This window comes from Borostomias antarcticus (genome assembly GCF_949987555.1).
Source record: "Borostomias antarcticus genome assembly, chromosome: 9".
In the NCBI taxonomy this organism is placed as follows: Eukaryota; Metazoa; Chordata; class Actinopteri; order Stomiiformes; family Stomiidae; genus Borostomias; species Borostomias antarcticus.
Genome location: NC_140242.1, coordinates 20,379,039 through 20,393,447, shown reverse-complemented (window position 1 = coordinate 20,393,447; position 14,409 = coordinate 20,379,039). Strand labels below are relative to the sequence as shown.

Here is a 14,409-nt window from a genome sequence, read left to right as displayed (position 1 = left end):
CTAGGACGGTCTAGTTGTCTAAATCTGTGTATCTGCAGGGAGAAGAGTTTTGGCACATGGTCAAAAGGGAATTGTCATACGATTTGGCTTCTCAATCCTGCTGGATGAAGTTGGCGTCCGTTACTGTGAGTTTGGGGTACATACAGTACTGACCTGTGTCTCCTGTCTGTGTGTTGGACAGAGTCAGATGAGGAGGTATGCAACTTATACATACTGTAGTAGCCAGAAGATCCCTCTGTCCTCAAGAATAAAAATAATTTAATGATTTGGAATGGCTTATGATTCTACTGTATATATCTATGTACAACATGGACCCTACTGTAAAAACATTATTGCTCTATTATTGTTCTAAGCGAATAAGGTTAACACTGAAGCTGGTTTTCATACATACCCACTGGGACACGACATCATCACACACGTCATTCACACAGACACTGGGGGCGCATTCCACGTAACTCCATGGTTAGATATTGCACTATTCTTCTCCCGCCCAAGGCGGTCTCTTTGAGAGCTCTCCTCAGCGGGGAAGGCGTGGGCCGAACCTCGGCTCTCCTCCCCCCGCTAGCAGCACTGTAAGACGACTAAAATGGCGGTTGGCTCATCGGTTTCCACCGAGAGTTTTATATGATAACGACACATAGGGAGACTGGGGTTGACTGGCTGGATATAGACCCAGTAGGAGCCTGCTGGGCCCTAGAGTCTGGCTCTGTGTCCAGGTCCGCTTCCTGGTTCTGGGTCTCTACTCGTGTTCGTTGTTCGACTCTGGGCTGGAATCGCCATCGTCGCTGAGCGCCTCAGTGTTGGTGAAGGTCCCGGCCAATGAGCTACCGAGGCGGGGCTTGACTGGCGCCATCTCCGACAGGGTGATGTTGTCGTTGCCCACCAGGGTGGTCTTGTCCATGATCTCCTTGCTGTGCTTGGACACGACCGCGTCCAGGAAGTCGTACTTGTGCGAAAGCGTCCCGCTCTCGAACAGGTACTTTGCCAGGTACGAGAACGCCACGTTCCCCAGGAACGAGGCCACCATGGAGACCGTCTTGAAGGGGAACCTCTGCTGGATGAAGTGCTCCACCTCTCCGGTCAGGCGGTGGATCTTCTGCTGCCTCACCCAGCCGGGGTAGTAGATGAAGGGGGGCAGTTTGAGGTAGGGCTCCCCGCCTCCGATGCGCAGCAGCAGGCCGAACACGTACGCCGCCACCGAGCCGTAGGTGTTGGTGCCCTTGACGAAAAGCACGCTGATCAGCTGGGGGAAGATGATGACGTACACCAGGTCGGAGCTCAGGTACCACAGGCCGTACACCGTCCCCGTCAGCAGCGCCATGGCCGTGGCCAGGCCGCCGAACACGAAGATGGTGATGCGCATCACCCACACGATCTCACGATCCGTAGCCTGGAAGAAGAAGAAGAAGAAGAAGAAGAATATTTGACCAAACTTGAAAGGGTATGCAAATGCAATACATTAAGTGCATACAAAATGTACAATTTATCCATAAAGCTTTGTGTTGTGGGGTATTGCTTTATTGATTTACTGACCGATTGATGAACTGACCATCTATTTAAGAGCTAACTGGAAAATGTCCCTATGGCAGAGTATTTGCATGTGTGCGTGTGCATGCGTGTGTGTGTGTGTGTGTGTGTGTATGTGTGTGTGTGTGTGTGTATGTGTGTGTGCACTCACCGACTGTCTAAAAGCGAATTGATAAATTCTAGATGTAGAAAATCTGGCCAAACATGGAAGTGCATGCAATACTTTAGTGCATACTAAATGTACAAACTGTATCTATAATTCTTTTATAAAGTAGCTGGGTATTGATTTATTGATTTACTGATGTGCACTCACCGACTGTCTGAAGGCGAGCTGATAGATGTTGCGGGCGAACATGGAACTTGCCGAGAGGATGGATGAGTCAGCTGATGACATCACAGCGGCGGACACCGCCCCCAGACCGAAAAAGGAAATATAGGGCGGGCAAAGGTGCTGGAGCACGATCGGAAGGATCATGTCTGATTGGTCCTTGTCCATGGGAGGAATTGCCCCATAGGTTGTCTGGTTCCAGTCTGTGAGAGACAGAGAAGGGCAGATGAAGTTCATCATGCAGACGTTCAAACAGGCAATCTCTAACCGTTCTTTGAGTCTCCATGAGGGTAGAAAATATGTTTGTAACCTGCAGTGAGCTGAAACAAACTACTCGACCCTTACGACCCATGGCGGTGGGGAATCTAGTCTTACAGTGGAAATGGTTCTGTGCACTCAGACTCGACTCGAGCAGTCTGAATAACATGTCTGCGTGCTCAGCAGCACTGACTGTACGAGAAAAGACCGCAGTGTCAGACTTGATTGAATTTGGCCCCCAGCCTACAATACTATACAGAGCAACGTCATCGAGTCTCTCAGATGCGTGCAACGTGTCTATCAGCAGGAGAGATGGTGCCCCAGTAGAAGACTGGATCATCCTCCCCTCCCTCATACTGTGTTCACTATCATCCCCCCACTCCACTCATCCTCCCATCCTTTTATCTCTACTGGTCCTCTCATCCTTTTATCTCTACTGGTCCTCCCATCCTTTTATCTCTACTGGTCCTCTCATCCTTTTATCTCTACTGGTCCTCTCGTCCTTTTATCTCTACTGGTCCTCTCATCCCCCATCTCCCATGACGTCTACTGTCAGACACTCTCCCTCTCTCTCTCCCTGTCTCTCCTCCCATCCCTCCATCTCCAGAGCCATGGAGTCTCTCTCTCTATATATCTCTCTCTCTCTCTCTCTCTCTCCCCCTCTCTCCTCCCATCCCCCTATCTCCAGAGCCATGGAGTTTCTCTATCTCTCTCCCTTGCTCTCTCTCCTCCCATCCCTCCATCTCCAGAGCCATGGAGTCACTCTCTCTCTCCTCCCATCCCTCCATTTCCAGAGCCATGGAGTCTCTCCCTCTCTCTCTCTCTCTCCTCCCAACCCTCCATCTCCAGAGCCATGGAGTCTCTATCACTCTCTCTCTCTCTCTCTCTCTCTCCTCCCATCCCTCTATCTCCAGAGCCATGGAGTCTCTCTCTCTCTCTCCTCCCATCCCTCCATCTCCAGAGCCATGGAGTCTCTATCACTCTCTCTCTCTCTCTCTCCTCCCATCCCTCCATCTCCAGAGCCATGGAGTCTCTCTCTCTCTCTCCTCCCATCCTTCCATCTCCAGAGCCATGGAGTCTCTCTCTCTTCTGCGGACCATAACAAGCAGCTGCAGCATCAATGACCATGACTTTGATGAGAAAAGCTTCAGATCAAGCACATTAATTAGTCCTCTTCAGATGCAATATTCAAATGATTCACAGACGGCTGTCATCCAATCAACATGACAGGAGCCATATGCTGTTGTTGTTGTTGTTGTTGCTGCTGTTTACCCCCGTGAATCATGTCTGGTTTAACCATCTGAGATGATGATAACATGTAAATTGTTAAATAAAATAAAAAAAGTTACAGTAATAGTGAATGGTGTTTCCTTTGATCCAACTTCCCATTGATAATTGTAAGAAGAGATTAGTGGAAATGTGAGCTGAATGTTATGTTTCTATAAAGACTAATGGTGCGTTCAAGACAACAAGGGACTTGGAAATTCCCAAGTTGGGAATCCCAACCTCCGACGTCATTGCCTTCTTGACGATTTTATCTCGGGAGAAAAAGTAAGTAGTATAGCTAGCTAACGTTAGCTACGTTAGCTAGCGTTAGCTAGCAAAACAGCTGGCTAGCTATAAAATATGTAAAATAGCTGTTTAAGTCCACATATTGTTATAATCAGAGAGACATATAAAGAACACAAACATATATTGCACAATTACACATCAAATTACATGTTAAAACGTCAACAAACACTTAATAATAATTACATTATTATATTACATTAACGTTATATGCTGCCATTGTGACGTCAACTCAGGGCTCAAAATGATAACTGAGTTCCTGACTGGGGAATCCTGAGTTCGACGAGCGTTCAATTCGTTTTTCAGAAGTTGGAGGTCGGGAATTCCCGAGTCCCAAGTTGTCTTGAATGCACCATTAATGTGTGTGTTTCTGTGTGTGTACCTTCAAAGGCCTCTACTGTTCATGTGAGGAGTGTGTGTGTGTGTGTGTGTGTGTGTGTGTGTGTGTGTGTGTGTGTGAATAATTACCAATGTAATCCCACCTAATTATGTGTTAGAGAGAGAGAGAGAGAGAGAGAGAGAGAGAGAGAGAGAGAGAGAGAGAGTGTGTCTGTCTGTGTGTGTGTGTGTGTGTGTGTGTGTGTTGTGTGTGTGTGTGTGTGTGTGTGTGTGTGTGTGTTTGCATGCGTGTGTGCATGCTTATATCATTGAGTGTGTGTGTGTGTGTGTGTGTTTACCTGTGGAGGCCCCTATAGCTCCTATGAGGACCGAGGGCACGGCCATGACCAGGCAGCCGAAGGCGGCCAGGAAGGAGAGCACCTGAGCGTAGGTAGCTGAAGAGGCAGAGAGAACCCGCTGAAAATACACCTGCCAGGGAATCCCCCCCAACATCTAGAACAGAAACACATCATAAATACAGCTGAACCCCCCCCAACATCTAGAACAGAAACACATCATAAATACAGCTAAACCCCCCCAACATCTAGAACAGAAACACATCATAAATACAGCTAAACCCCCCTGACATCTAGAACAGAAACACATCATAAATACAGCTGAACCCCCCCAACATCTAGAACAGAAACACATCATAAATACACCTGAACCCCCCCCCCCCCCCCCCAACATCTAGGAACAGAAACACATCATAAATACAGCTGAACCCCCCCAACATCTAGAACAGAAACACATCATAAATACACCTGAACCCCCCCCCCCCCCCCCCAACATCTAGGAACAGAAACACATCATAAATACAGCTGAACCCCCCAACATCTAGATCAGAAACACATCATAAATACAGCTGAACCCCCCCCCCAAACATCTAGAACAGAAACACATCATAAATACAGCTGAACCCCCCCCCAACATCTAGGAACAGAAACATCACAATTATGGGATTGTAGAATATCGTTGCTGTCAGATGAAAACCACTTATCTCCAAAATGGCTGGAAGTTTTCTGAATGTTGAAAAGAACATTCACATATGATGAGCTGTTTAGAATAAATTTAATTGATCCCAGGGCCAGGATGTGCTCAGAGGTTGTAAAGGGTAGTCCCAGCTTTCAGATGAAATAATAATTCATTAATTAATTTAAAAAAATAAAATTAAAATAAATACGGAGATAAAGGGTTTTCATCTGACAGCAACAATATATATTTGTCAGATACAGATACAGTTTCAGAGAGTAAATAATAGTCTTGAGCAGTGCAGCAGTGATGACTCACCAGAAGACAGAAGTTGTCTGCCCACAGCCAGGCGTCAGCCGACTCTATGCTGCCCAGCCACGGCTTCTGGTACAGCTCCTCTTTAGCGGTCACCGCGATGTCCGACACAGCAGGGTTGGACAGGGCGAAAGGCACACTGATCCACTGCAACACAAAGAGAGACAGACAGAGTTGCAGATCATTTTGCTGATAATATCTTGAAAAAGAGCACTACAGTACGCTTGTGGACGTTTAATTACTTTAAGAATGGATCACGATAGAGTTGCTATTACGAGATTTGGTGTTTTATTGACAAACCATCAAACGACACTTTATCCTGGGTTTACTGCTGTCAACTGGATCAATGAAATGATATCACAGTTACATTTAACATTCTGATGATGGCATATTAGCACAAGATGATTTGACGATCAAAGAGTGGTCTTCTGTTTGCGGTGATCAAGTGATCAAGCAAACAAGAGTCAGAGTCCAACTAAACTTGTAACCTCAGCAGAACCTGGAAAATGGGCTTTGCCTATGATATCTAATCAGGTATGACAATATACAATTCAATACATTATAGCAGGTCATTAAGGACCAAAAACCACAGCACACACTAAAAAGGGTGCTACTGTATTGACAATGGAAGAACCGCGCAGAACCGTTTTCAGGTCTGCAAGATTCTATCTAGAACCCCTTTCAGGTCAGAAAGAACCCTTCAGGGCTCTGCACCTTATGGAGCTGAATATGGTTCTATTTAAAATCGTAGGGTTCTACAATAATATGCAACCTTTTTTCATTAGGTTCCTCTACAGTTTCAAATGGTTCCATAAAGCACCTTTTTTGAGTGCACAATGCCAAAACAAAGGTGGACACAGCTAGAGCGAGACTTGTGCTCCTCAACATCTCCTCCTCCTCCTCGACTCACCAGGCCGAGGAAGATGCAGAAGAGCTGCACCACGTCGGTGTAGGCCACGGAGTACAGACCTCCCACCAGGGTGTAGAAGATGGCGATCAGAGCGGAGATCACCACTGACATGTTGATATTGATGTCCACGATCACACTCAGAGTGGCCCCTGCCAGGAGACAAAACAGAGACGTCCTTAGTAAGCACAGCGTGACGTACAGTGTAGAAAATATATATTTTTTAAAAACAGGAATATTGGAGTTCCGAATCAGAATCAGCTTTATATATCTAGGTATAGGTTATCACACATATAGGGAATTTGCTTTGGACAGTAGACCACACTACACCAGTACTATACCAATGTCCTATACAGTACAATACTCGGTCTATACAACTTTCCTTACCCAGGGCAGATAAGATGGCAGCAGACCAGAAGATCTCGCCCATGAGAGCAGGGATGAAGAGGAGGCCGCCCATGCGCTTCCCATACATCTGCTGGAACGGGTCGAGCATGGTGACGTAACCTCGCGAGCGCATGGGCTTGGCGAAGAACAAGCCACCTGGGGTACAGACAGGACCGACAGAGAGGTCACTGAGGTGAGGGACCCACTTACAGAGAGATACGTCAGTAGGCCCAGGTTATTGATCGGGTCTTGCTTTCAGCCAAATCAAGGCCATGCGAAAAGCATGATAAATTGTGCAATCCACAATCAATCACAATATGAAGGTTGCGCTTGACATTTTATCTAATGAGATTTTACAATCCAGTGAACTCACGTGTGAATTGTCCAATTAACAAAAAAAAGCATGAGAGTGAGTTGGTTAATGATAATTAATAAAATACTAATTGACAAATCATGTTAATCATGTGTTAATTAAAAGTTAATAAAAGCGAGCGTTGTTCTGTGCTTACCTACAACCAGGCTGAGAGCGTACCCGAAGGGAGCTTGCGCCCAGGCCAGCCCGTTGTCAGGCAGGTACACGTTCTCCGCCGTCCCGTTGATGTAGCCCCCGCCGACCCAGGTGGCTGATGAGCACAGAACATCACAGGGACTGAAATATTATAGGTGTAAATATATATATACATAATTAAATAGAATTATATATAATTAAAAAGTCATGGCCAAATCTATGTTTATTTTGCTTTGAAATCACGTATTTGTTAGATTTGCTTTAGGCTATTGGAATGGACATATTATCAAACGGTTGACTGTAAATATTTCAAAGATGGTATAGCTTACATGAAAGAATATAGTTTCCATTATTTGCACGAACACTTCTGTAACTTGCAGAATATAAATAATTGATGATAGCTCTCTTATGACTGTACCTTTGGGGTCTGAAATTAAAATAGCATCAAAGACATAGGCTCGGAAATGCCGTGGTGGGGTATAATTAATTCCACCGTTAATGTTTCCCTGATCAAAAACTGGATTTGACAAAAGCATAATTGGATAGGCCTTTTCTATAGGCGAGCGATGCAATTAATTGGTGAAAGCTACGTCGAATATATATTTTGTAGGCTATATGTCTATGGTCCGTGCCGGACCGTGCGTAATAGCATACTCAGCGAGTCTGAACTCTATAACCACAAAGATATCCCCTACATTCTTTTAATTGATTTGTTTTTTTGTTTTAGTTTTTTAATCGCGAACGTTTAACAGCGGATAAATAGATCGGATGTAATGAGGGAAAATGACACCTGTCAAGTCGGGCAAACCGCTTCACACAGGTCCCCCCAAAAAACTCACCGGTCATCGTAAAACCGCCAACAAATAAACCGATGTCCCTCCCGCCGACCATGATGGTCTCGCTTCGGTCTGTGCCTTCCGCGACCCCAGAGTTTTTGTTTTTCCACGCTGCCCATATCCCCACGAAGAGAATCAGCAGGTAGAATATAACAATCGCCACGATCCCCTCCGCGTGGATAGCCATCTCCCACTACAGAGATCAGGTTCTGCGCGAGGACAGGAATCTCATCGAGACCTGCGCAGAGAGAGGTTGAGAATTCAGTCATCAAACAGAACTTTGATTTAAAAATTGTCAAACATAACCATTATTACAGTAAACTGCAAATGTAGCCATTTAGCCTAAGTGATAGGCTACAACATTTTAAAGAAGTACCTATTTGAGAATATAATATTTGTCGTGTAGCTACTGAACACAAGTGGAAGATATAAAATACTATTGCGCGCACCTCTGATTTGCCGTGCTTATGCCAACTTTTAATAATTTGACTGAAATAAATTCGTACAAGGACTTCTTGATGTATTATCAGAAAGGGCTTATGTTAAACATTCTGATGTTTTGACAATATAATGCCGCTTTACCAGTGTCATGGCCGTGCGTAAAATGCGCTTCAGATTTGCTGGAGAGCGCGCACAGTCAGGCGAGCGAAATCGAGGTACCATTGCCAACCGTAAAACGAACGGGTCTCTCGTGCCGCATCACCAAAATCAAAGATGCTCTCGCCAGCTCTAATTCGTGCTGACACCAGTTTTTCACGAGTGGGTGAGCAGCAGCTATCGACTTCCTTTCAAACCAAGACTCACCACTTCCTCACATGTATCGAAGCACTTGGCACTAATAAAACACATACAATTACCGACAACAATCAGTTCAAACTGGAATAAGTGAATTTAGGAGAAGACAGTTGATTCCTCCTACCTTTGAAGATGGGTCAGAAAAGGATGTCTGGAGGAGATTACAAACCCCAGAGTAACAGACACTTTCCAGGTAATAATGGGAAGGGTCCTCGTTAGAAATGTTGGAACGCTACGTAATCCTCGCCCATGCGTAATCCTACTGTGTTCGTCAGTTGGCTAGGAATGGAGGGAGAGGTGGGCGTCAGAGGGCTGGGGACGAGGGGGGGGGCGTTAGTGGATATGAATGGGACTATGGGCTTGGCTTATGGATAGGGGGTGTCCATGGGTGCAGACCAGGACTGTCTTTGAAGGTCTCCCAGGAGAGGACAGAAATAGCTGCCAATTGAGGCTGGCGTGACGCACACCCCTGGGAAACGGAGCTTTCCAATAAAACATCCGGTTTTGAATGGACCGTTTGGCAGGTTACATTTATACCGTGATTTACGCTCCCGCGCCTGTTGCGTTGAAATTAAAGCACTACTTCACTGTGAAGAAAATATCGAACAATCTAGCCATCAGTCTGATCTCAAGCAGAACTGAAGCCTAGGCTACTACACATCTTGTCAGGCCGATAAGGCCGTTACTGTAGCCTATCATTGGGTAATAGGCTAGCCGTTTTCTACACGGCCAATTCGAAAGTGAGGATAGTGTCAAATGTATTCATTTTTAATGAAATTTCAGTAAACCAGCAAATGCCTGTGCATTAATATATGTTCCATTTGTCGGAAATGTATTGGGTGAACTCTGTGGGTATCAGAGCTGGGAATCAGACAAAGCACCTGCCGACTGCAGTTTCTGTCCAAGGTGCTGAATTACGGAAAACTCAACCAATCAACTGACCCATGTGAGACGGGCTAGCCCGTCTACTGGGCTGCTACCAGCTTCTGACATCGTGACTATTTTCCAGACAAGTGAGTGTTTTTTTCATTTTTTTCATCGTTAATATAGTATAGAAATACTGCGTTGACCAATTTAATAGACAGCAAACCAGACATCTGACTCACAGGCCTACCTAGACGTAGGACCGTGTCTAATACACCCACCCAGGGCAGCAGCGTCTCATTCCCCGGACAGCCACGGCGTCTCTAATTTAGTGGCGCGGAGCTGACAGGCTGTCAGGTAGAGGAGCGCTCTAATTGGATGGCTTCAAAATAAATAATCAACACATAAACATGTCCACGCGGCTGTCGGAGCCCTTATTACTGCAACGGGAGGACGGATATGGAGAGCGTGAGAATAATTGGTACAATTCACATAATATAGGCCTATATGGAGATTTTAATTGTGTATTGTTTGAAACAAGAAAATACCTCACGACAAACAAACAAAAACTAGCCATGTAGGCTAGCCAGACTCGTTGTCCCGCCCTTTTGTCTGTTCAGACCGCTGCATGCCCGAGGTTCATAGAACTACAGACTTGCTCCGACTTCTTCAATAGGCCGCTGTCGCCACCGTGTGGTGTTTGTAGACCATGCAGGTTTCTGAGCTATTCTTACTGTAGTCTTCTATGCTTCACTACCAGGGCCATTATAAACAAGTTCACTGAGTGAAATTGTAAGAAAATCAATAATTTATGGAGTTATTGAACTTCAGGTTAACATTTGAAAAACATGATATGTGCAAACAAATATAGCCTAACACTGGCTCTGTTACTTGGTCAATTATACCTTGATTGTTTTGTAGAATCATAATCAGTTTTATTGCCAGGTAGTTTTTACACATACTAGGAATTTGTTCTCACCAGTTGGTGCATAACACTGATGGATAGACAACAGTAGACAGGGTGCAAGGACTAGACAGGATGTAGTTTGTGTGTGTGTGTGTGTGTGTGTGCAATGTGTTAATGTGTGAGCAATGTTTACAATGCGTGTGCCGTTGTGATATGTGTGTGCAGTGCGAGCCTATGTACAGTCATGTGCAAGTGGTGCAGCAGGTAGAGTCATAGGGGGAGGGTCAGAGAGGGGAGGGTCAGAGGGGGGAGTCAGAGGGGGAGGGTCAGAGGGGGGAGGGTCAGAGGGGAGAGAGTCAGGCCCAGTCCCAATGTCCCCCCTAAACCCTCAAGCCCTGAGCCCTCACAGACTTATTGACGTCACCTGGTAAAGTGGTTGAGTGCGAGAGGCTGCAAGGGCTCGAATTGGTATAAAAAGGAATGGGACAGCACTTGCGACATCACATTACATTGACGTGAAAACACATTTCTTACTATTGTGGGTGTGGGGCTTTTTATCAAATTTTAAATTTTACATGTTTTTCTTGTAGGCCTTCATGAAAATTATATTTGGGCTGAGTCAAATCCCCTTTACATTATCCGAACTCTGTGTTACCCTCAAAACATATCTGTTCAACTTGTTGAAATCATTTCATTTTGTGGTCATATGCGAACTACATTACTGCCTGTGATTCGCTGTTTGTGATGAATCCAAAAGTATTTATTTAAGAATGACAATACACATTCCTGCTCCTCACAACTCTTTCCATATTCATGTTGGAAATCTCAATTCAAAGAACACTGCACCGAAATGGGTGATTAATGTCATACTGTTTTTAACTGGGAAATCATATGATTTAGAGCAACAGAAATCGATGTAATTTATAACCATAGCCTACATATTTTTACACAAATTACATTATACCAACCCATGGGGTTAATAACTCATACTTAAAAATAATGAAACCAAAATAATTATAAGGCTACTTGAGCAGATAAGCAAGTCCAGCTGAAAACATGAAAACATATTTTGTTTTGTAACGTGAACATTAGGGTTGGTTGATCTGTCCGTGCTTGTTTATTGGCTGTTCTTCAGGTAACCCCGTGTTTCACGTCACAACGATATGAACTGTGGGTAATTCCCTTAGGCGAAGTCTGCAAAAGTGCAGACTTACGGTAAGGGGCCATAAAGGGCTCAAAATGTCTGCCAGAGAGCCCTCATGCACTTGCCGATTTGACATCGGGACACCCCTAAGCCCTCGCGGACTTCGCGGGAGCGCGCCCTTAAGTCTGTGAGTCTGCAAGGGTGGACATTGGGACTGGGCCTCAGAGAGGGGAGAGCCAGAGGGGGGAGGGTCAGAGGGGGGAGTGTCAGAGGGGGGAGTGTCAGAGGGAGGAGAGTCAGAGGGAAGAGAGTCAGAGGGGGGAGAGTCAGAGGAGAGAGTCAGAGGGGAGAGAGTCAGAGGGGGGAGTGTCAGAGGGAGGAGAGTCAGAGGGAAGAGAGTCAGAGGGGGGAGAGTCAGAGGAGAGAGTCAGAGGGGAGAGAGTCAGAGGGGAGAGAGTCAGAGGGGGGAGAGTCAGAGGAGAGAGTCAGAGGGGAGAGAGTCAGAGGGGAGAGAGTCAGAGGAGAGAGTCAGAGGGGAGAGAGTCAGAGGAGAGAGTCAGAGGGGAGAGAGTCAGAGGGGAGAGAGTCAGAGAGGAGAGTCAGAGAGGGGAGGGTCAGAGGGGGGAGGGTCAGAGGGGGAGAGTCAGAGGGGAGAGAGTCAGAGAGGGGAGGGTCAGAGGGGAGAGAGTCAGAAGGGGGAGAGTCAGAGGGGAGAGTCAGAGAGGAGAGTCAGAGAGGGGAGGGTCAGAGGGGGAGAGTCAGAGGGGAGAGTCAGAGAGGGGATGGTCAGAGGGGGGAGGGTCAGAGGGGGGAGTGTCAGAGGGGGGAGAGTCAGAGGGAAGAGAGTCAGAGGGGGGAGAGTCAGAGAGGGGAGAGTCAGAGGGGACAGAGTCAGAGGAGAGAGTCAGAGAGGGGAGAGTCAGAGGAAAGAGTCAGAGAGGGGAGGGTCAGAGGGGAGAGAGTCAGAGGGGAGAGAGTCAGAGGGGAGAGAGTCAGAGGGGAGAGAGTCAGAGGGGAGAGAGTCAGAGGGGAGAGAGTCAGAGGAGAGAGTCAGAGGGGAGAGAGTCAGAGGGGGGAGTCAGAGGGGAGAGTCAGAGGGGGGAGGGTCAGAGGGGAGGGTCAGAGAGGGGAGGGTCAGAGGGTCAGAGGGGGAGAGTCAGAGGGGAGAGAGTCAGAGAGGGGAGGGTCAGAGGGGAGAGAGTCAGAGGGGAGAGTCAGAGAGGGGAGGGTCAGAGGGGGGAGGGTCAGAGGGGAGAGAGTCAGAGAGGGGAGAGTCAGAGGGTGGAGGGTCAGAGAGGGGAGGGTCAGAGAGGGGAGGGTCAGAGGGGGGAGAGTCAGAGGGGGGAGAGTCAGAGGGGGGAGGGTCAGAGAGGGGAGGGTCAGAGAGGGGAGAGTCAGAGAGGGGAGGGTCAGAGGGGGAGAGTCAGAGGGGGAGAGTCAGAGGGGAGAGAGTCAGAGAGGGGAGGGTCAGAGGGGAGAGAGTCAGAGGGGAAGAGTCAGAGAGGGGAGGGTCAGAGGGGGGAGGGTCAGAGGGGTAGAGTCAGAAGGGAGAGAGTCAGAGAGGGGAGGGTCAGAGAGGGGAGGGTCAGAGGGGGGAGAGTCAGAGGGGGGAGGGTCAGAGGGGGGAGGGTCAGAGAGGGGAGGGTCAGAGAGGGGAGGGTCAGAGAGGGGAGGGTCAGAGGGGGAGAGTCAGAGGGATACACGGGCCTTAATGATGAGGCTGGTGGCAGTGGGGAAGAAGCTGCTTTTGTGGCGTGAGGTCTTGGTCCTGATGGACCACAGCCTCCTGCCAGAGAGGAGTGGTTCAAACAGTTACATAGAGAGCACAAAATCATAAATGCATTCTGACTAATGGTGTTCAGGTGAAGGTTATAGGAGTCATGCCAAGGGCCTGACCAAGACTAACCTATAGTGGCTGGCTGAGCAGATGACAGTATACTCTATGCAAAATACATTCACTGTAATGAAACGCAGACGATACTGAACCATTATGGAAACACACAACAAAGAAATCATCACCCAAAAGAGAGAAATGTTCACAAGCGTTTCTGTTTAGTAAAACCAGAACATATTCAAACATAACACACACAGGATAGGACCAAGTAGGGTTTTACTGGAGTTCCCAGGTTGGGGGCGAATGTAGCTCAGTTGGTAGAGCGGGTCGTTCAATGATCGAAGGATCAGTGGTTCGAATCCCAGCTCCGACTGTCCACATGTCGACGTGTCCTTGAGCAAGACACCTAACCCCAAATTGTTCCCAATGAGCAGGTTAGCACCTTGCATGGCAGCTGCCGCCATTGGTGTGTGAATGTGTGTGTGATTGGGTGAATGAGAGGCCATTGTAAAGCGCTTTGAGTGCCGCTAAGGTGGAAAAGCGCTATATAAGTGCAGTCCATTTACCATTTACCAGCAGAGTCCTGCTGTTAACGCCCACACTCCTTCTCATTGAGAGCACACTCCACTGTTTGGTTAGTATGCAGTCAAGTGCTCTACCTCAGTAGTAGGCAGGCAGTTGAAGCACTCTCTTCCTCATTCAGACATGGCCTAAAAGTGTGTATTATTCCTCGCATAGAAATGCAGTCAATGAGGCTGAAGTCTTTGTAGTCTTGACTAACGGCTTGTTTTTAGGGTTCCTAAAAGTGCATTCTGAACTTGGTAGAGCTGCTTTTTTTCCATGATGCTCCTGATACCTGGAATACTTTGCTCTACTCTAA

General features: G+C 47.1%; 1 protein-coding gene across 2 annotated transcripts in view; it reads right to left on the bottom strand.

Annotated features, from left to right (window-relative positions):
• Positions 1-739: 739 nt before the first annotated feature.
• LOC311313147 (high-affinity choline transporter 1) overlaps positions 740-14,409 on the bottom strand; it is a gene marked incomplete at both ends in the record, with an annotated part of 94,399 nt that continues 80,729 nt past the window's right edge. Inside the window, 8 exons of one of the 2 annotated variants that reach the window (XM_084443209.1) lie at positions 740-1,390; positions 1,841-2,058; positions 4,360-4,513; positions 5,351-5,494; positions 6,258-6,406; positions 6,642-6,797; positions 7,151-7,264; positions 7,989-8,175. In XM_084443209.1, coding sequence (XP_084299335.1) covers positions 740-1,390; positions 1,841-2,058; positions 4,360-4,513; positions 5,351-5,494; positions 6,258-6,406; positions 6,642-6,797; positions 7,151-7,264; positions 7,989-8,172 — 1,770 coding nt within the window. Of the gene's footprint in view, positions 1,391-1,840; positions 2,059-4,359; positions 4,514-5,350; positions 5,495-6,257; positions 6,407-6,641; positions 6,798-7,150; positions 7,265-7,988; positions 8,176-14,409 lie in introns of those variants that run through there. The other variant, XM_084443208.1, reaches the window with a different exon arrangement.